General features: G+C 39.7%; 1 protein-coding gene across 2 annotated transcripts in view; it reads right to left on the bottom strand.

Moving 5' to 3' along the window:
- Nucleotides 1–9,307: 9,307 nt before the first annotated feature.
- The window catches only part of OPCML (opioid binding protein/cell adhesion molecule like), a 1,421,771-nt gene continuing 1,409,890 nt past the window's right edge, over nucleotides 9,308–21,188 (bottom strand). For both annotated transcript variants that reach the window (XM_020963819.2, XM_020963818.2), the window contains one exon: nucleotides 9,308–15,624. In XM_020963819.2, the coding sequence (XP_020819478.1) occupies nucleotides 15,524–15,624 (101 nt within the window). In that variant the 3' untranslated portion in view covers nucleotides 9,308–15,523. The remainder of the gene's footprint in view (nucleotides 15,625–21,188) is intronic.

Here is a 21,188-nt window from a genome sequence, read left to right as displayed (position 1 = left end):
TCTTCACAACAACCCTGGAAGGCAGGTGCTATCATTCTTATTTTATAGGTGAGAAAACTGAGGTAGACAGAGATTAAGTCACTCAGTCAAGCTCATACAGCTAGTAAATATCTGAGGCCAAATTGCAACTTGGGTCTTCCTGACTCCAGGCCCAATGCTTCATCCACTACTCTACCAAGCTGCCTCTAAGAGAGCATGGGCTCCATAAATATCTGATCAATGAATGAATAATTAACTAATGAATTACTAATGAATAATTGACTAAAAAGGAACAGTCCTCCTCCCAGTTTTAGGATATCTTATTTCAAACCAATATTTACTTGCTATTTGTTGGGACAATAATAACTCATTTATTTAATACTTTAGATTTTGGCTTTCTTTACTACAGCTTTCTAACTTATGTAGCAAAAAGTTGTTTGTTTTTTTTTAAACCACTCCTATAATGCCATGCATTCATGCAATTTACAGTCATAGAAAGTTGCCTGGGGTCCTTGAAAGGTTGTGACTTGATAGCCAATATATATTAGAAACAGGCCTAGACCATAGGTTTCTATCTACTAAAGGTTGTGACTTGATAGCCAATATATATTAGAAGCAGGCCTAGACCATAGGTTTCTATCTACTAAAGGTTGTGACTTGATAGCCAATATATATTAGAAGCAGGCCTAGACCATAGGTTTCTATCTACTACACCACTGCCTCTCTCATATTGCTATTAATGCAAGTGTTAGCATCCTACTGTCACAGAGAAGGCTGACGAATACAGAAGCTAAGTTACTTGTCCTAGGTCATACCATTTATAAGTATCATAGCCAGGCCCTCTGATTCCAAATCTTGAGCACTTTCTGTGATGCTACCCCACCTACTTCAGGGTCCTTGTCTTTGTAATGAATCTGAGACCTCCTAAACTACTAAAGGGGAGGTTAAAAGGTTGGGGTAAAAGAAAAGAGAATGCCAGGGAAATGGATGAGTGGGAGGGGTGAGGTGTTGAGCAGTCAGCACAGTATGTCTCCTGACAATTCTGTAAAGGTATTTTGAAGATCCCAATGGTTGGTCCTCTGGAAGCGGGGGCCCCACCACCAACTTATCAAGGCTACTCAGGCTAGGATGAAAAACTGGGGATTCCAGTAGCAATGAGAGATTATGAACTGAAGGCACACAGTTAAATTTCACTCTGTGTTCTACTAGCAGCAGCTCTGGGTCCTGGAATCACAAAGATGGGAAGCCAGAGAGGCAGGATAGGCCTGGGAGGAGTGGGACCACCTCCTCATTCTTCATAACCATCTTTGGTTAATATATGCATTGTTATAAATTCCTAAACACTCCAAAGTCTCACATTTTGATATATGAAATGTATCTGTCATGGGAGGAAACCTCTGTCATGGGAGGAGCAGTAAGGGTCCCTCCCAAAGTGATTTTATGTTCAGGGTTGTTGTTGTTATTTTGTTCACTGTGCATATAGAATTACAGAGTTGGACAGGACATCAGAGATCGCCTAGTTCAACCTCAGCTAAAGGTACAAATAACATATTCAACATTCATGAACAGATGACCATACAGGCTTTCCTTGAAGGCCTGTGATGGGAAAGTTACTCCCTCTTAAGGCAGCCCATTTCATATTTGGACAGCTCTAATTTTTACTCATATTAAACAGAGATCTGCCTTTCTACCCACTGATAAAGGGAGCCAGATAGTACAGTAGACAGAGTGCTGGGCCTGGAGTCAAGAAAACCTAAATTCAATATGGTCTTAGACACTATTTGTATGACCCTGGGCAAGTCACTTAACCTCTGTTTGTCTCAGTTTCCTCATCTATAAAATGGGGATAATAAAAGCCCCTGCCTCCCAGTGTTGTGAGGATCAAATGAGATGATAATTGTAAAGTACTTTGCACAGTGCCTGGGACATAGTAACCACTCTATTAACATTTGCTGTTATTAGCTATTGTTTCTCCTATTGGATGCAGCCTAAAATGATATTTGTTTTTTTGACTGGCATATCACACTCCTAAATCATATGGAGCTTGAAGCGCACTAAAATTCACTAAACTTTTTCACATGACCTGACTTCCCTCAAGATTTATTCCACTCCATACTTCACAGAAGCATAGAACATCGGAGGTGGATGGGACTTCACAGGTCACTGAGTCCAATCTGCATTCTGACTGAGAATCTCCTCTAAAACATTCCCAACAAGTGGCTATCCAGTGTTTGACTGAAGACCTCCAATAAGTGGGAAACTACCATCTTATGAAGTAAGTAGCTCATTCCATCTTTGGATATATCACTTTGTTAGGAAACTTTCCTTTCCATCACATCTAAAGTTGTGTGATTTTGTTTTTTGGTTTTTTTTAAATGAAGGTAGTACTTTACATTTATAATTGCCTTTTTTTTTCTTTTTAGATTCAGCATTTTTTATTGGTATGCTATGGTGAATAGCATTTTCTAGCATCAAAAACTATGAATTGATTAAAAAATAATGTTAATTAAAAAATTAATTAATTAAAAAATAATGTACTTTAGATGGCTAGCAACATTGCCAACTCCTAGCCTAGGCTCTGTTGCTACCCTCTTCCTTTCTTCTCCAGTGAGGATCCTGTGGATCCCTTCCCTTAAGAAGGAAACTAAGAGGAAGGAAAGGAGTAGAATTGCCAGGCTTCCCAGCCAGGTTTTGCTTATGGAGTTCAGTGCAAGAGAAGAGCAAAGGAATAGCAAAAGAAAATTCTGATAGTAGCTCCACAAGAAATTTACATCAAAGAGGAGGCATTCAAACGAATGGACTGACTCAGATACTGGAGGCACCATCACAAAGGGTAGAAAATCTTCTGAAAGGGAGAGAAATCATATATAGAATCATCCATGCTGCAGTATCACAGGCCAAAGTAGAAATAAAATAAAATAACCCATGTGAAATTGAGACTCTGGCTGTGTCCACAGAAGAGAACTGGAGCCTTTGTATTTGAATACCACCAAAGAATCCCTTCTGCCATTCCCAGGACTGACTTAGCTACTATAGTTACTACTGCTCTAATAAGCTGAATCCCCTGAGACCTGCCTTTCAGCAATGAGTAGACAGAAACAGAAGTGGTTTGGTCATGTAACCACAGTAACAATCCTTGCACATATCATTGTGCAGAAAACAAGAGGAAGAGAAAAGGAAGGGAGGGTCTCTAAGGATAATCAGGCTGTTTCTCTCTCCTGAGTAGGAGCATCTCAAGCTTTTCTCTTCCAAGTTGAAGGGATCTAAGGAGTGCAAAAACATGAGACACTTAGTAGATATTCTTTTGGTCTGGACTATATATTGAAGCATTGGTAAGGGAAGGGATAAGGGGATGTTACAGTGTAGTGGTGCTGGGAACCCTGAAATGCAAAGGTACAGGGCAGGGGTCTGTCTCAAAAGAATTAGATCACTCAAGCCTTCTTTCAGTCAGAGACAAGGTTTATTGTGTTGCCAATAGAAGTGAGATATATTTTAAGAATCTGCACAATTGGATGAGAGCAAGATTGATATTTTATACAGATATTAATTAAATAATTAATTAATAAAATACTGATATGTTATACAGTATATTTTATACTGTGGGAAGATCTGGGTGGCATTAAGGAGTGGCAAGTAGTCTGAGGTGGGCCAGGTGCAGACAATAAAAGCCACAATGAAAGGGTAGTTAAAAGGATTATTGACTGGGGTGGGCTGGGTGCCTCAGGCAAACACCAGAGATCTGGGTGCAGGGCTGGATTGCTGAAATTTGTGGGAAAATCCAGGGCCTTTTAGGGGTCAATCATCAGGGGGACAGGGAGTAGAGTGGCTGGCATCCCCAATTCAGGGCTCTATTCCACTAGTATGATCACTCTTTTTCAGTCCTCTTTGTTGCATTCACTAGATTATGTCCACTAACTGTGAGTATCCCCCAAGCATCTATTTTGGATCATCTTCTCCCTCTATACTATCTCATTTGGTGATCTTATCAGCTCCTATGCATCCAATTGTCATCTCTATACAGATGTATACTCTATATATTCAGCCCTAACCTTTCTGTTGAGCTCCAATCCCACCTTACCAACTGCCCTTTGGACATCTTGACTGGATGTTCCAAAGACATCTCAAATTAAGCATGTTGAAAGTGGAACTCTGTCTTTTCCCTAAGACCATCCTCTCTTCTGAACTTCCTTATTATTATGGAGGCTACCACCATCCTCCCAGTCCAAAAGCTTGCATCTTCAGTGTCATCCTTGGCTCCTCACATTTCCCAATATGTTGCAAAATTTCATGTTTCCCCTTCTCCCTATTCACATAGCTACCACCCTGGTGCAGGTCCTCATCACATCTTATCTGCATTAATGTAATAGTCTCTTAATTGGTCTCCCTGCCTTAAATCTCTCCCCTTTCTACTATTCTGACAATAATTTTCCTAAAGTACAAGACCATGTTACCACCCTACTAAATAAACTCTATTGACTTCCTATTACCTTCAGGATAAAATAAGAAGTTCATTCTTTGGTATTTAACAATCTTCATACTATGGAACTTTCTTACTTTTCCAGTCTTCTAACACTTTACTCCCCTCCACTTACCCTTCTACAATCTATAAAAACTGGCCTTCTGTCTGTTCCTTGAACAGAACACTCCATTGCCCATCTCTGTGTCTTTTCATTGGCTGTCCCCCATGCCTGGAATGTACCCCCTTTCTTATGGCCTGTTGCTTTCCCTGACATTCTTCATGACTCAGCTCAAATCATACTTTGTACAGGAGGCCTTTTCTGGTTACCTCTCTCCCACATTCAGAAACTACCTTTGAGATTACCTTCCATTTGCACTCTATCTTGTATGCAAATAGTTATTTGCATGTTGTCTCTTCCATTAGAATTTAAGCTCTTTGAGAACAGGAAACAGATTCTTGCTTTTCTTTATGTCTCTAAGACAATGTCTGGCACAATAGTAAGTGCTTAATACATGCCTATTGAATGACTGATTGTGCTGAATTGGCACACCCCAAGTTTTCTATGTTGAGATGCACCTGGACTCTCTTATTACTCAGTGGAGGCTACAGTCTTCTTTTACTCTTGTGATAGATGGAATAATAATATCTGCTTTCTAGAGCCACTTACCTGGGATTGTTTCCACTTTGTTAGAAGCTGGTTGTCCAATCCAAAGATGACAAATTCAAGGCACATTTCTAGCATTTTTTTGAGGTACCACATATGAAATAATGTAGGTAAAGGTCATGTGACTGTATCCAGCATAAAAGGGACTTCTATTGCTTTAATGTAACAGGCAAATTAAATTATTTTCAAATACACTTACTTTCCCCCATTATTCCCACTTTGCCTCTTGTTAGACATTGAAAGTGTCAAATCCCATCTGCTTGACTACTATAGCTGTGTGTTTTGTCCCTCACTAACCTCCCTTCCTCTTGCATCATCTATGACCTTTTGGCTGCCTAATCAGAAACTCATTCCCCCACCCATCTTGAGGAACTGAACTTAGAAAAGCTGTTTAAGATAGAATCATGATTCAGGAAATGGGGGAGGGGAAGATGAATTGTACATTGATTAAGTTACAGAGGTGGGGTGATTTCAGCTTAGTCCAAAGGAAACAGTTCTTCTGAAATCAATTGAGCTATCAAAAAATAGAATGTGCTGCCTTCATAGGTAATGAGTATCTAGTTGCTAAAGGTATTCAAGCAGAGGCTAGATGACCTAGATTGTTGTAGACAGGATCATTGTTCAGAAGAGGACTGTACTATATAACCTCAGAGATTCCTTTCCAAGCAGAGATTCTATAAAATTATGATACTTGGAGTTAAGACCTATAATGGATGTATACAGTACATTGTCCCGATGGAGTTGGGGTGGGAAATTTGTATTATAGGTGAATTCTATCTAATGTCATCAGGAAAATGCTTATTGTACTTCAAAAGATTTGCCCTTCCAGACAGAGAAACAAAGAACCACATAATTTCTCTGATTCTCATCGTGGCCTTACAAACTATGGACTTTTCTGCTTTCTAGTTCCCCTAATCATATGCTGGAACTCAGCACCATGGACAGAGAAATGGCTGCTAACTCTCTCTGCAAGTTCAAATCCTTGGCTCAGAAATGAGAAATGTTTATTTCCTTTGTCTAACCCACCCCCAAGGATAGAAGTCACCTATCCAATGACCTTTTCATTACTGAGTCCAATAAACCTTGCATATATGCTCCTATTTGGGATCACAGAAGAAACCTTCAGCCTAGGGATTGGGGCTGAAAGAAAGGAGGGAGAGGGACATCTGCAGCAGAGATCACATCTCCGATAGTAAAGGCACAGACTGTCTCTATTCTGTTTAGCTTTGTTTTGTTTTACCCAAAACAACATGAACGTTTTTTAGTACTTACTTGAAAAATGAACTCAAGATTCTGCCCTAAAATTTGCCTGGAACAGGTCAGTTTAGAGAGAAGTGCACAACACATGTTAACACTCATGTAATGCTTGTGTAAAAACCAGAATCATCACATACCTATTTAGTACTTTATCTATATGAAGAGACATACACATATAAAATATACATATTTTATGCATAATATTTAGAATGTTACATGTATACATACATACTTAAACTTCAAACTTGCCTGCCAAATCCTAAAATAAAAACAAAAATCATCAGTCTAATATTATTTGATTATCTCATCACCAGCAGTTTTCCTTTATCCCTTCATCAAAGAACCATGTAAGCAGCTTGATCCACTGAAACATAATGGGTATGGTACTAATTTAGGCTTTAAGCTGGATGCTCTAGCTAGCTTGAAAATGAAGCACAGTGCTATCTGGCTATCCTTAACCAAGTGTAGTTTAGGGCCCTTTCAAATTCACTAAATTCACTGACTGATTAATTAATACAGTAATTTATTCACTCAAGGATCCATTCAGTCAGTTAGTCATCACAGATTGGTTGATTTTTGCTGTGGCCATCTTTCTTCCATAATAAAAGTATAGGCACTCTATCAAGATGCCTGCTTTACATATTCAGACCTCAATTCTTCACTCTTCAGTGGGGAATAGGAAATCAGAAACCTCTTAATCCTCTCTAAAGCCTCAGTCTTTGCTTAAACTGAATAGGCAAAGGGAAGAGGATTATTCTATGACCCTTAGGAAAACCTGAACAGGCTTAGAAAAAGATGTCATCATTTTGAGTTTAGGGACCCAGTTTTTCAGAAATTTGGATGAAGGGTATGGGCTCCTTCTCTATCATTCCCACCTCTCCTCTTCCAGTCCCTCTGTGTGTGTGTGTGTGTGTGTGTGTGTGTGTGTGTGTGTGTGTGTGTGTGTATGGGCACAAGCATGTGCACATGGGCATGCACTTATTTTTTTTTCCTTTTCAAATGAAGTGTTCATACAATTGAGAATGCAATGTTAAGCTGGTTGGTTGCCATTCTTTTTCATGCAGAATTTAGTTTGTAATCATTAGATCTGAGAGTTAGAAGGGACCTGAATGTACCTAGTCAAACCTCTAAAATTATGCATTCTCTGATTAGGTTCTACAACATCCTATCCTAACTGATGGTTTCTCAATTACCATTTCAACACCTCAAGCAAATGGGAACTCATTGCTCCTTAAGACAGTCCACTCACATTTGAAACAGCTCTAATTATTAGGAATGTGTTTTCCTATACCTTTCAGACATTAGTCCTATTTTTAGCCTTTAGAGTAGAATCCTTTTTTCACATGACAATCTTTCACATATTTTAAGAAAGTGATAGTCTGAGTGTACTCTTCCCCAGGCTAAATAGCCCAGTTCCTTCAACATATTTCCAAAGCTATGGTTTCTGTTCCTTGAAGGGCCAGGGTAGAGAGTTAAGTATCAACATCTGCTCATCTGGGTGTTTCCCAGTCACCCCTGCTTTCCCATCCCCTTTTCACTTTAATACATCTTGATAGGAATAGGTACACCAATCATACATCTCTGGAGGCATTTCTCTGTGTGTATGTTTTTAATAGCATGTATTTTGTGGAAAGATAACGAAAATGCATCTGATCGTTTAACTGCTGTGCTTAAGAATAACTAGATAAAGCCTCCCTTGCTGAATGGAGAGATAACAGCAAAGATTTTCATTACATTGAAGTGGGTTGGTAAATAGGCTTATCTGCCAAAGGCTAGCTTGAAGATGCTAGGTAGATGGATTGACAGATAGGGAATGGATAGATGGTTTAAATAAATAGATGGGGGATAGTTGCATTAGGGAAGTGGATGAGTGGATAGATGGAATAAGGGGGAGATAAATGGGGAAATAATATGTGAATGGCTAGGTGAATGGTTAGCTGATGGAGGAATAAATTGGTACATAGATGATTGATAGTAATCTGAGTGCCTAGATGGAGTAAGAGAAGGATAAATGCCCACCCTAGCAGTGGAACAGATGGATGGGTGAGAGTTATGGTATAAGCGGGAAAACAGGAGGGTTGGGTATGGGCAGGAAGAAGCTGATGAAAGTGCAGAGGAAAAGGGAGAGGAAGAATAAATGATTACCAAAGCTATTGGTTGACCAGGAAAATTGGTAATCAGCTACATCTGTAAATCACTCATTCAAAACAAATCAGGTGTCCTGGAAAATACAATCATCTTTTTATACATTATATTTTCACACTTATTTTCAAAGTATATTGGCCTATTCTTTTTTATTTGTACTCTATCTCTGGTAGCAGAAACTAAAGCAGAGGGAGGTGCAAAGTAATCATAGTCAAACTGGGAAGCCAAAGGCAGAGCTGAGACCAGAACCAACCTCTTACTCCTCTTGGGGCTTACTACGAAATTACAAAGAATTTATGAAAAGGAGTTGGATAATTTTAACTCAGCTCCCAAAATATAGGTCACATCTGTACCAACAGGCTCTGGTTTATATGCAGTCTTAATGAAAAATCAGGGGTTAAAAAACCATAGAAATATATTGTAGAATGTAAGAGCTAGACAGAACCTTATAGATTGCCTAGTATAGTTCCATTATTTTAGAGATGTGGAAACTGAAAGACAAAATAAGTTAAATGAGTCATCCAAGGTCATATAACTAGCTAGTAGCAGAGTTAAAAGGAATATATTGGTGTAGAGATACCTGAGAAGCTAGATTGTATAGGAAAAATGTGGGAACAGTTGAATAGGGAAGAGCTTTGGTGTGGAGGTAGGGCTGAGTGAAACTAGAAAGAGGATGATATAATAAAGGACCAGAGGAAAGAGGAAAGCTCTCCTGATTCTTAGCCCAGTGCCTCCCACCCCAACCCACCCATACACTGCACTGTCTTATAAATGTTTCCATAAAAGAGAGGCTAGAGAAAAAATAATCATCAGCATACAATTCTATTTGAATCAACTCATGAGATCTCTTGCCATGTTTACAATATCATAGTCTTCAATCCAGTAGCTGCAAGTAACAGGAATCATACAGAGTAAAATATCAATGCTGAGCATCACCCTTACAATTTTGTGAAAGTTCTCTTTTGTCCATGACCTGACATATACATATACACACACACACACATATAAAATGTATATATGTATATATAGATGTATATATGTATGTGTGTATATACATATACATGCATATATACATACATATACATATATACATGTGTGTGTGTATATATTTTTTTTAAGTCTGTGCCCATGCCTCACATCTTGGGCCTAGAGGTTCATGTCATATAAGGACTGTAAACCACACAGTTGGGATGTTCCACATGGGGAAATTGAAAGAAGTTTGAATAGGCCACCTTCAGGAAGGTATTGATTTCATCCACATTGATCTACTTAATATATGTGGGCAGAGATGGGGGTGGGTGGAAATGGGGAGGCATGAAAATATTTGATGCAGTTTTCAGGTCACTGGAACATATAGATTGGTAATTCCATCCTGGCCCATAGGGACTCATGTTGTCAATATATGAAAAGACATACATGTTCCACTATGCTTATCAACCCCAACATCCAACAAAGCCTAATAAATAGCCCCCCAAAAGGTACAAATTTCTTTGAACTTTATTGATACACTGCACAATCACAACCATCTCTTATTCATCCTGAATTAGAAAAGGTTACAACTACAATGTAACATGCACAAAAATTCAGGTAGTATATTCACCCTTAATACAATTATTGACAAAAAAAAGACTTCATTGTTTTTTTTTGAAATAAGAAAAAACAGGAAAACTAAAATAAAAAAGTAAACCAAATCAAAATAACCCTAGAAGGCTGACAAAGATATACTCTTGTTTCTGTTTGATAAATTTTTAAAGCATTTGAACGTAGATTTGTTTTTAAGGATAATTGTGAGAATGTGCACACCCATATTCTGACAGCTAGAACTGCACCATTGATAAGTCATAGAGAACTTTGTTAAAATCTAAAGAAAGACTCAGAACTGGACAGATACATTTTCATACACCCACACATTCCTCACAACTGCACTTGACATGTCACAAAAATTTTTGAATGTTTAAAAATGCTCCCCATGAGTGATACAATGGGCGGCGATTCCTGTTTCATCATAATCATTTTTATCACCATTGTCATCAACTCTACTTCTGCTAGATAATGTTGACGGTGGCTCAAGAGGACTCTAAGGGTTTCATGATCCTACCTTCTTCACCTAGGGCTATTGACAGTCATCTGAATAATTCTGGGGCCCAATAAAGAGAAGTCCTTTAAACAGAAGTCCTTTTAAAAAGCCCTCAAAAGAGCTGAGCATAGTCAACTATTACTTTTGGGATGGAGACAATTGTGCCTGATTAAGTCCACTTCACTTTACTTGAGATTCTGGATATTTTGCACCTGAAAGCCATCCTGAACTGTTTAAATATCTTTTTGCCCCATCTTTTAATTGCAAATGTAATTCTTCCTCCTTTAATTTACTTCTCTTCTTTTCTCAAGCAATGTAGGAAATGAGACTGGCTTTTTTTTTTGCTCATTTGTTTGTTTTTAGTGATCATTAGGACTTTTTATCATGCGGTATATGTTAGAAAATGTTGCCTTCCAAACTGCATACCTGTGAGGTTTTCCAGCATTTCCTCCAGTTAGTGTGTCTTGGAGAAGAGGCTGGAGGGAGGGTGGCAGCAAGTGGCAGACAGGTTGGGTGGAGGGGGGTATCATGGAATGTCATGGTCAATGAAATTAGAAAGGTCCCAGGACTAGGAGTTATGCAGAGAACAAAAACAAAGAAGGAGGGGAAAATGTATTTCATCAAAAAGCAAAACTTCTAGCTACTTCCCCTGATTACATATATATATAAAGATATGGAGATTCATTTTTGTTTGGCTTGTTTCAGCTATTTAAAAGCCAGTTTCTCCCTGGTGACAGCTCAGTGTCAAATTGGGGAAGATGCTTTCCCCCACCCTTCCCCACTCCTCCCCCTCCTTCCTGTGATAATGTTGGCAAGGGCCACACAACAGCTGCAGAAGAGAAGACATTTCAGCTGGGAGCATCACTCCTCTCTTTCATATTTTGTGTATAAAGACTTGATGCAGTGACAATTCTATGCTCCCCATGGGGCTGTATTCCTTGGTGTTCTCTGCTCTTCTCCAGCTCGGAATTTCTTCTGACCTCAGGTATAAATGTGCTAACCTCCTTTAGGTGGAGAACAAGATGATTGGGCAGGTCCTGAAACGGGCCTTTCTACATCTGATATGGATCTGCTTGGCCTAGAGTCCTGGAGCGTGCCCCTCACCCAAAGTTCAATGCTGGTCCGCTCCTGAGATGAAACCACCACCCAAGCAGTGGAGTGCTGTCGTCCGAGGTCTGGTCTGGGCTGCAGGGGAAGAGACTTAGGCATCCTTCAGATACTAAAGTCTGTCATTTCCCTTTGTTTAGATGAACACTAACAGATCAGAGCAATAATGCCCAATACTCTAAGCTTAAAATATGTGCATGTTTCTAGGACCCTCCCTCTCCCTCCCCCCCAAAAAAGAAAACCCAGAAAAAGAAAACACACTTAGACTTGTGGATGACTGTATCAGGCACTTGACATTAAACTACAGAAGAACAAGCTTGGCATTAGCCTTACCACGAGCACTTTCATTGACATTACTTTGGTGGAAGTGTTAAACTTTGCTTTGGGAAAAGGGAATGAGAGCTTCTTAGATTCATTGCTGAATTCCACTTGGTCTCATCTGCATTATTTGTCTTTTTTGTCTCCTATTTGACAAAATGGGAATGGGATACTGGCTGGTCAAGAACTTGCATTAATATCAATGTCTGCATCCCCTTGCTCTTCCATTTGCAACCTTGGGCCCAATCTGGCCAAAAGGCTTAAGGATTCTTTCTGCAGAACTAAAAGCCATACAGAAGGAGTAAAATGCTCTATGAGTGAAAAAATGGCAAGGGGAGTACTTATCCTCTATGTCTTACCATATTTTTGAGACATCTATTGTCTAGAGGTGTCATCACCACCAAAGTTAAATTAACAAAGCAGAAAACCATGAAAGTATCTTCTAGAAGAAACATCATTGTCCTTCCCAATGGTCCATTGTCACAAGCCTCCCTCACCTGTTCTCCCATGGATGGTGGTGATAAGAACAGCTTTTAATCTGTTTCCTGACTTCCCCTCCCCCCCCCCCCCCGATCTCGAGTGCCTGGGATGGGAGATAGAAGGTGGGTGTTTACTGTGGTCTTGTCTTTTGGAAAGTACTATCACTAGGAAGTGGCTTCTAGATGACAGATTTATTTTAAGCCACAGCAACTCATAAGACTACCCACCAAGGCATGGATGGGATGTAATTCACATTATTGGAAGGATAATTCACAAAGATGATGTTATGGATCCTCAATTTAAGTGTAGCAAGAGGGCAGGCCATCAAGTGGTAAAAGGGAGAAGGTATGGAGATAATCATTCCAGATCATATTTCTGGGGATGCTTTAAGTACTCCCTCACTAAGAGGCATAGGGAATCCTTTTAGAAGGAAAAGTGAAAGTCCAACAGAAAACACACAGCATGGATATTCAAGAATTATGCCATCAAGGACTACTTCTCTCTTCCTGCCCTACTCCCAACATATATGCTTAGCTCCTAAACAATGTCTCTACTTTATCAATATGGCACTCAGATATTCTGCATAAGACATGTCTTACTGTGACCTTACTTATTCAGGTATCTGTATTGAGCAATTTGAAATGCTTATGTCTGACCTTCAATTCCAACCTCATACCTGCTCACTAGATGTCCCTGGGAACTTGGAACAGATAGAAAACTGTTGGCAAATCACATGTTCCTGGAATCTGTCTCCTGGCAGTTGTCTTTTTCTTGTTGTTTGAGAGAACTAAAATTCCATTCACAACAATTGACCTTCACTAGAGTGCCTGGCATTTTGTGCACTGAAAATGCCTAAGGAGGTGGAAGGTGCGTGGATAGATTTTCTCACTTTATATGTCATGATCAGGAGCTGACACAGACAAAACTGAAGAGGCAGCTTGTGATGGTGGGGGAAGAAGAATAAACACTAAGCATTAAGAGCATTTGACAAAATATGCCTTAAGAGCAAGCAGCCCCATCTTTTTTTCAGTTAGGCTGCTAGCATTATACAGCACACTAGGTCGGGGAATGAGTGGAAGAACACGAATGCCAGTGATTTGCACATCCCTCTTGGCAGTACCCTAAGTATCTAAAGAGAGATCTAACTCAGGGTCATTTTTATTGCTATCCTTTTTGGATCCTGGAACACAGGATGGCCAAATCCTGATTGCCCCAGGAGATGGCCCAAGAAAGTACAGACATAAAAGTTCATCTCTTGTGTGGAATCTGGGTCAGCTACAATACAGAGAAAAGGGAGATGGTGCTAAACTTCCTCAAGGCCCCTGGAGGGAGAAGCCCCACCAAAAGAGGAAATGTGTGTGACACATATTTTCCCCTTCTGTTTGCAGTTGGGTTAATCAAGTGCTTGGAAATTAAGTCAGTCGCTCAAGTGCCCTCTGCTCAGAAAAGCTTCCAAAACAAATATGAGCGCTGTCAACACACCAGCCCTGTAATTGGACTCTATCAGCTTTTAACTGGAGAGTTTTCAAACAGTCCAAACCCGAACTGAAGCAGATTGGAGACACTAACTGAGGTGCTAAAGTTCAGACTGGTTGAATGATGTGTTCACATTGCAAAGGCCCGTGTCTTATATATGTGGTTTTTTTCTTATGATAGGGAATATAGATGCCCTGGATTTGGTAAAATAGGATCATAATGTGTGTTTCCTTGAAGGGTAGAAAAGCACATGTATTTCTGATGACTGGCATCTTGGTCATTCAAATCCTAAAGGAAGATATCATGCTAGTTAGTTAAGGTACTCATGGGACTCATCTGTGTCTAGGGAAGAGAATGCTTTACTGTGTAGTAAGTGATGGATTCCTACTAGAACTCATGGGCTATCATAGCCTACTTTTGGTGAATAGGATGCCACATTCTCAAATGTCCATGTGATTGGATATTGCTTATCTTTCTGGTCAATCTGAGAAAATTGGCTTTCACATGCAAAGGTGGTATGTAACTGAGAAAACAAAATTTTTTTTAGGGTAGGTTGATTTGAGAAAGAAATGAGAAGAAAGATGGACATTAGGTGATTAGAGATGATTATAGTGATAGATGAGTAAGAGTAGAGAAGGAGAGACTTGGAGAGAAATGTAGATAATTACATTGATAGATTGATAAATAGAGTAAATAGATTGTTAGAGAGAAAGACAGGTGGGTAGATAATTGGATGGATGGATAGACCAGACAAGTTGAATAGATGGATAGTCATAGGATTGCTCTGATTGATAGCTAGATAAGACCCAATGAATCAGCCACCTATTTATTCTTTTTTTTTTTTAAATTGACCAGCCAGGAATTTTTAAAGAAGAAACTCAGCCCCCCAATCTTTTTTCTTCCCATCCACTCAGCTCCAGTTTCCCACACTCCAGAGATTTTCTCTCTCCTTTATCAGATGTGCTTCCACTTTGAGTGGGTTTCACAACCCCCTTGGCCCCACACCTCTATTTGCTACAGGTATTTGAGGTGACGGGTACAGTGCCAAGAGGAGGTGGTAGAATAATATATACGTGTACATATATTAAAAATCCACCCTGATGGGAGAGACAAACCCAATGTCATCAGACACATAACATGGAGTAATTTGTACAGCATAACAAAAAAGGTGACTTGTTAGCTCAAGAGACACAGACGCTAGGACTCTCTGATGTAATTCTTGTCGTGCACTATTTCATGAACTGAGGTGTATCTCTGGGGCATTTACGGGTTCAACTGAAACAGACTTTTTGCCAAAACAGAAGTTATGGGGAAGACAATGGGGAGAGGGGCAGAAGAGAAGGTAGGGCTAAGGGAGAAGAAACAGATTCAATTTCTGAACACACCCATGATTGATTATCCTACACATTGCAGAACCCTCCCCACCCCCTCCCCCCATCCCCACTCATTCAAGCTGAAAAACAAAAACAAAACAAAACTGGTTTGCCCTCCGCAGTGTAGAAGAGTAAAGTCTGTGGTATGGAGAAGCCAGGCGTCGCTCAGAGGACCCTAGGGTTTCTCATCAAAACTTGATGAAGAAGTGGACAAAGAGGGTCCCCGATAGCCAGAGGCATGCCAGTGCTCTGGAGGCAGAGCTTACCCCATCAATGACTGCTCCAGGCCCTGTGGGAGGGGAGAAAGAGAAATGTTTATAATCCAGGAGATGAAGATGTCCACCTCTGTCATTCAATTCAAAGTTAAATACCTTTGCATGCTTCTCCCAGATAGACCTTCTCTTCACCAAGACCTGCTTTCCCAATAAGCCTGGACCCACGTGGTTGTATACCCCACCTTCTCCACAAACTGAAACTATTCAAAAATTCACTATCTCATCTAGCTGATTTGACCACTGGTCAAATCACCTCAAAGATGTGTTTTAGAACAGGCTGATGGGATTACTTTGAGTTCACATGCTGGGTCAAGATAAGGGCAAAGAAGGCATGAAGTATGATTGTGGGTGTAATTTCTTAGCAACCGACATGATCTCCAGTTGTGTGTGTGGCACCCAAGCAAAAGTGAGTATGTATTAGGAAAGTGTGATAGGTGAGTAGATAAGTCCCAGTGTGTTGTGAGAGTCTGGGGGGTAGTGTGAAATGAAGAGCGATAAGGTAACTGAAATGTTTGGGTGGCAATGACATGTTACCATGGAAAAACTAATGCTCTGCCACATTACTCATTGGCAGGGGTTCCTCAGTCTTGGCTTAGAAATTGCAGAAGATTGTGCTATGAAAGGGCAGTTAGGTGGCACAGTGGATAGAGTACCAGGCCTGGAGTCAGGAAGATCTGAGTTCAAATTTGGCCTCAGACACTAACTGTGTGACCCTGGAAAGTCACTTAAACCTGTTTGCCTCAGTTCCCTCATCTGTCAAATGAACTGGAGAAGGAAATGGCAAATCACTTCAGTATCTTTGCCAAGAAAACCCTAGGTTGGATAACAAAGAGTCAGAACAACTGAACAAAACCAAATTCCACAGCAGAAAACGATGAATCAATTATCTCAAGATGAAAAATCTCAAGACTTCTAAAGGAAGTGACCAGATTTATTCTGGTCATCAGTGGAATGTTTGAAGGAGGACCAAGGAAGTCATAACCCAAACTAAAACAAGACACACTCTTTTCCCTGGGAATGTAGTTGCATGGATCAGAAATCTTTCAATACCATTACTCAGAACAGGAAAAAAATAGGATTGAAATTCCAGGGAGAAGTTAATTTCATCTTTTTTAGTTTTGTGCAAGGGTAGCCTTCCTCTTTCCCAACTATATTCCCATTTCTTCATGGGATATTGTCCTATCCCACTACCATCCTGGAAATATCTAAGGCAATTCTGGTCTATTCTGGGCACATACACTGCCCCAGGACAAGTTCAATTACCAGTGTACCCGCTAGGACAATGTGGTTTAATTTGCTGAGAAATGGAGTGATATTGGCATCATGCACAATGGACTCATGTCTACTATGATGCCAGACCAATTTTCTTTCCCCAAATTCTAGAGTTCCAATATGGGCATTCTTTTCTTCTGCTGGGGTGTAATATTTATAATTCTTTCACTTAGCAGAAGGTCATGCTTCCCTGACAATTTAGGAGTTTGTTCCTAGGTTGTCTGTAATGCCATAGGACATTCATATGGAATGTCAGATCGAGGGCCCAAGTATGGCACCATACCACCTGTCAGTGGGTCAGTATATTGGTTCTTCTATTCTAATCCCAACCAATAGGAATTTATGAAGCACTTACTATGTACTATGCTAGGCACTGTGCTATTAAATGAATGGATGGTAGCAAATAGAATTATGTATCACTACATAGTGCCTACGTCGGTATATTTAGCAGAGCAGTTTGGTCACTGTAGAATGTGCTTGGACCTAGAGGCAACTAGGTAGTACAGTGGATAGAGTGGTAGGCCTGCAGTCAAGATGACCCAAGTTCAAATCCAGCCTTAGACACTTACTAGCTGGGTGATCCTGGTCAAATCACCTAATTCCTGTCTGCTTCCATTTCCTCATCTACAAAAGGGATATTATAATAATAGCACCTACCTCCCATGATTGTTGTGAGAATCAAATGAGATAATATTTGCAAAATGCTTAGCACAGTGCTGGCACATAGTAGGTGCTTAACAGATATTTGTTTCTTTCCCACCTAGATACCTAGGGATGTGTTCTGTAAAAATAATATTATTGTTATATTGAATTAATAATAATAATATTAGCTAATAATAGCTAGCATTTATAAATTACCTCAAGGTTTGCAAATATTATTTCTGGGGGTCAATCCTATAAGAATAATTTCAAGTTTGGGAAGAAATTCAAAAAGGTACTACATACTAATCCATCGAGTCTTAGTTTAAGTGCTTCTTTCTCCAGGGGGCCATCCTTGATCATTCCAGCATAAAGTGAACTCTCCTTCCCAAGAACCTTGGTTTCCCTGACTTATAAAATTTAATTATATTCTACTTTGCATGATTGTGTGTGTATATCTATGTATACAACATATATAGATGTATAAATGTACATATACATTTACATATTTGTGCATGTATATATACACACACACACATACACACACACACACACACACACATATGAATTCATTGACTTTTAACTAAAACTTTCCTTTAATTGTTTAGAAACATTATTATGAGAATGGGTCCATAGGCTTTATCAGACTGTCAAAGGGAATGACAACACAAAAACTTTTTTTTAAGAACCTCTGTATCACAGAAAAATTTATGCATGTTTTATTTCTTCTATGAGATGATAAACTCCTTGCATACAGAGAATGCTTACTTATTTTCTTGTTTGTCTACATGACTAAAACAGTGACTTAAAGTCAGTAGGCAATAAATAGCTATTTGCTCAATGAATGAATGAATGATGTGGTTAACTACGAGTGCCATAAAATGTCAGTCTCCACTTTGTTGGATGACACTGGATTATTGGCCACCCATTTGGCTCCATCTTATAGTCTACGATGGTCTTTTTGGGTTAAAAGGACTGCAGAGTCAGGAGAGCCAGGTCTGGTCCTGGTCCCAGTAGCCTCCTAATGGGTCTCTTTACTTCCTGTCTCACCCTTCTCATGGAATCACAGTCAGGATCACAGATTTGGAGCTCAAAGATACCTCAGAGTTATTAACATGCTGACTGTGAACCTTAATATTTTTTGGATAATTTTATTTTGATATAAATAGTTTCCTTTATAATCTAATGTATTTTATTTTATGCATTTATAAATATTATTCTGGGAAAGAGTGACTAGGGCTTCACTAGGTTGATAAAAGGGTTCAGGACACAAAGAGGACTAAGAATCCCAGATGGATTCCAACTCTTGATCTTTGTTACAGATAAGAAAAGTGAAGCCCCAGGAATTGACATGACTCACTCAAAGGTTACGCATGTAGGAAGATAAAGAACAAAGATTAAAAACCAGGTTATCTAGCTCCATTGCCAGAGCACTTTCTATTGGACCCCACAGAAGGCTGACTTCTAAATAGCTGCTAAATTGATATTCATTACCCACAGTCTGATGATCTCCTTTCCCTACTCAATAAATTTCATTGGCTCCCTAGGAAATACAAACACAAGGTCCTCATTCTAGCAGTCAAAATCCTTCACAACCTCGATCCATTTTATCTTTCCAGAAATCTCACATTTGTCATCATCCAGCCAAACTGGATTACCTGCCCCATACACATGACATTCTATCTCTTTCCTCTGTAAATTTGCACAGGCTTAGAATACCTGCACTTCCTGGTACTCAGAATAACTAGCAGCCACAACCTTCATAGTTGTTTCTACTTCCATTAACTCATCAGTAGAATGCAATGTCCTTGAGGGCAGTGACTTTTTTTTTTGTCTTTGTATGTCCAGCACCCAGCACAACACCGTGCTCATGGTACTTGCTTCAACATGCTTCTTGAATTGAAGAGAATTTATCTTCTCTGAGTCTTATGTTTCTGACCTATCAGATGGAAGGTTTGGACGCTAAGGTCCCTTCGAGTCCTAAGAGTCTGACTCTATAAATAGAATGCTTCTAATATGTGCTAGAAGTGACAGCTGGGAGGGTAGCCATCAGGGTCAGCACTCTTATGCAACCAGGATTTTTGCCAGGCTATGTTCGATTAGCCTCTTTTTTGAAACAGCTATAGGGTAACCACTAATTTTGAAGCCTTTTTACTCACTTTTTTGATTCTGCTGCCTATGCAGTTAAAGCTTAATTTATTCTTTAGCAAGTGTGAATAAGACAGGAAACTTGGCAAATGGATAGAGCAATAAGCCTGTAGTCAGGAATCCCTGGGTTTATACACCACCTGAGTCACTTATAAATGCAGCTATGCAACTATGGGCCAATGAGGTCCTCTCTGAACTTGAGGGAACTTTCTAAGACTTAGTTACTAGGATGTAAGCTAGTGGAAAACATATAAATGAACAATGCCCACAGAAATGTTATCAGGTAATCTTAAAACTGAGGATCATCAGATAGGTCTAGAGCTGGAAGGGACCTTAGAGGTCAACTGGTTCAACAATCTCATTGTATCATGGCAAGCATGGCCAGCTACTAGGTAAGGAAATAGCAGTGTTCATTCAAGGATCAAATTTAAACCAAGGTATCTAAGATCAAAGGCAGCTAGGTGGGGCAGTAGATAGGGTGCTGTGCTTAGAGTCAGGAAGGGTGATCTTCCTGAGTTCCAATTTGGCCTCGTACACCAACTAGCTATGTGACCCTAGGTGATTCATTTAACCCTGTTTGCCTCAGTTTCTTCATTTTAAAATGAGCTGGAGAAGTAAACGGCAAACCACTTCAGTCTCTTGGCCATGAAAATCCCAAGTGTGGTCATGAAGAGTCAGACAGAACTGAAAAATGACTAAATAACTAAGATAAAAATTAGCACGACTTTGCTAAGACCTTTGAAAATTAAGTTCACTTTTACTTTTTTTTTGGAGGTGGTCAGGAGGAATTGGGAGGCCTAGACTTATAATTTCTTTGGTGTCAGGTACTTCCTCTACCAATATAGATTGCCAACGGCTAGGCAATTTAGAGTTTAGAGCACAGTGTCAAACACAAGACTCCAACACTTCTGAGTGGGGCCTGAACTAGATTATAATGTAACTGGAACATATTCAGTAACAACAACAATAAAAATTGATAGAATATAATATATGATTTTCTAAATAAATATCCCATGAGCAGGGATCTTTATGTAAAGTTTAATTTCTCTGTTTCTATTTGAATTTACACCACTGGTTTAGGGAGTCCCCTGGCATATTGAGAGGCACATAGCCAATACATGCAAGAACTAGAATTTCGTTCTAGGTCTTCTTGACTTTCTAATCAATATACCACAAATACTTACCTCAGCAAATCTGGGAGGCAGGAAATGTAAATATTGCTATTCCTACTATTCAGATGAAGAAACTGAGGCTCAAATGTCTTGCTCTTGCTCACAGAGTTTGTAAGTGTTAGAGTCAAGTTTGGAACCCAGATCTCCAGACACTATAGACACTTCTTTTTGCCATACACCAGAAGCTCATGTGCCACAGTCAGCCTTCGTGGGGTGGCTTAACAGGAAGCTTCTAGTAGATACTTAAGAGTTCAGCATCAGAACTGAATGGGAGTGATGCCTCTGTGCTTACTGAGGGCAATGAGCTGCAATGGACAGTTCTAGAAGAAACATCAGGCAGGCTGGGT

Source organism: Phascolarctos cinereus, unplaced genomic scaffold, assembly GCF_003287225.1.
Source record: "Phascolarctos cinereus isolate Bilbo 61053 unplaced genomic scaffold, phaCin_HiC Scaffold_726;HRSCAF=1367, whole genome shotgun sequence".
Taxonomy (NCBI): domain Eukaryota; kingdom Metazoa; phylum Chordata; class Mammalia; order Diprotodontia; family Phascolarctidae; genus Phascolarctos; species Phascolarctos cinereus.
The sequence above is the reverse complement of the archived record's forward strand: the minus strand, read 5'-3'. Positions and strand labels throughout refer to the sequence as shown.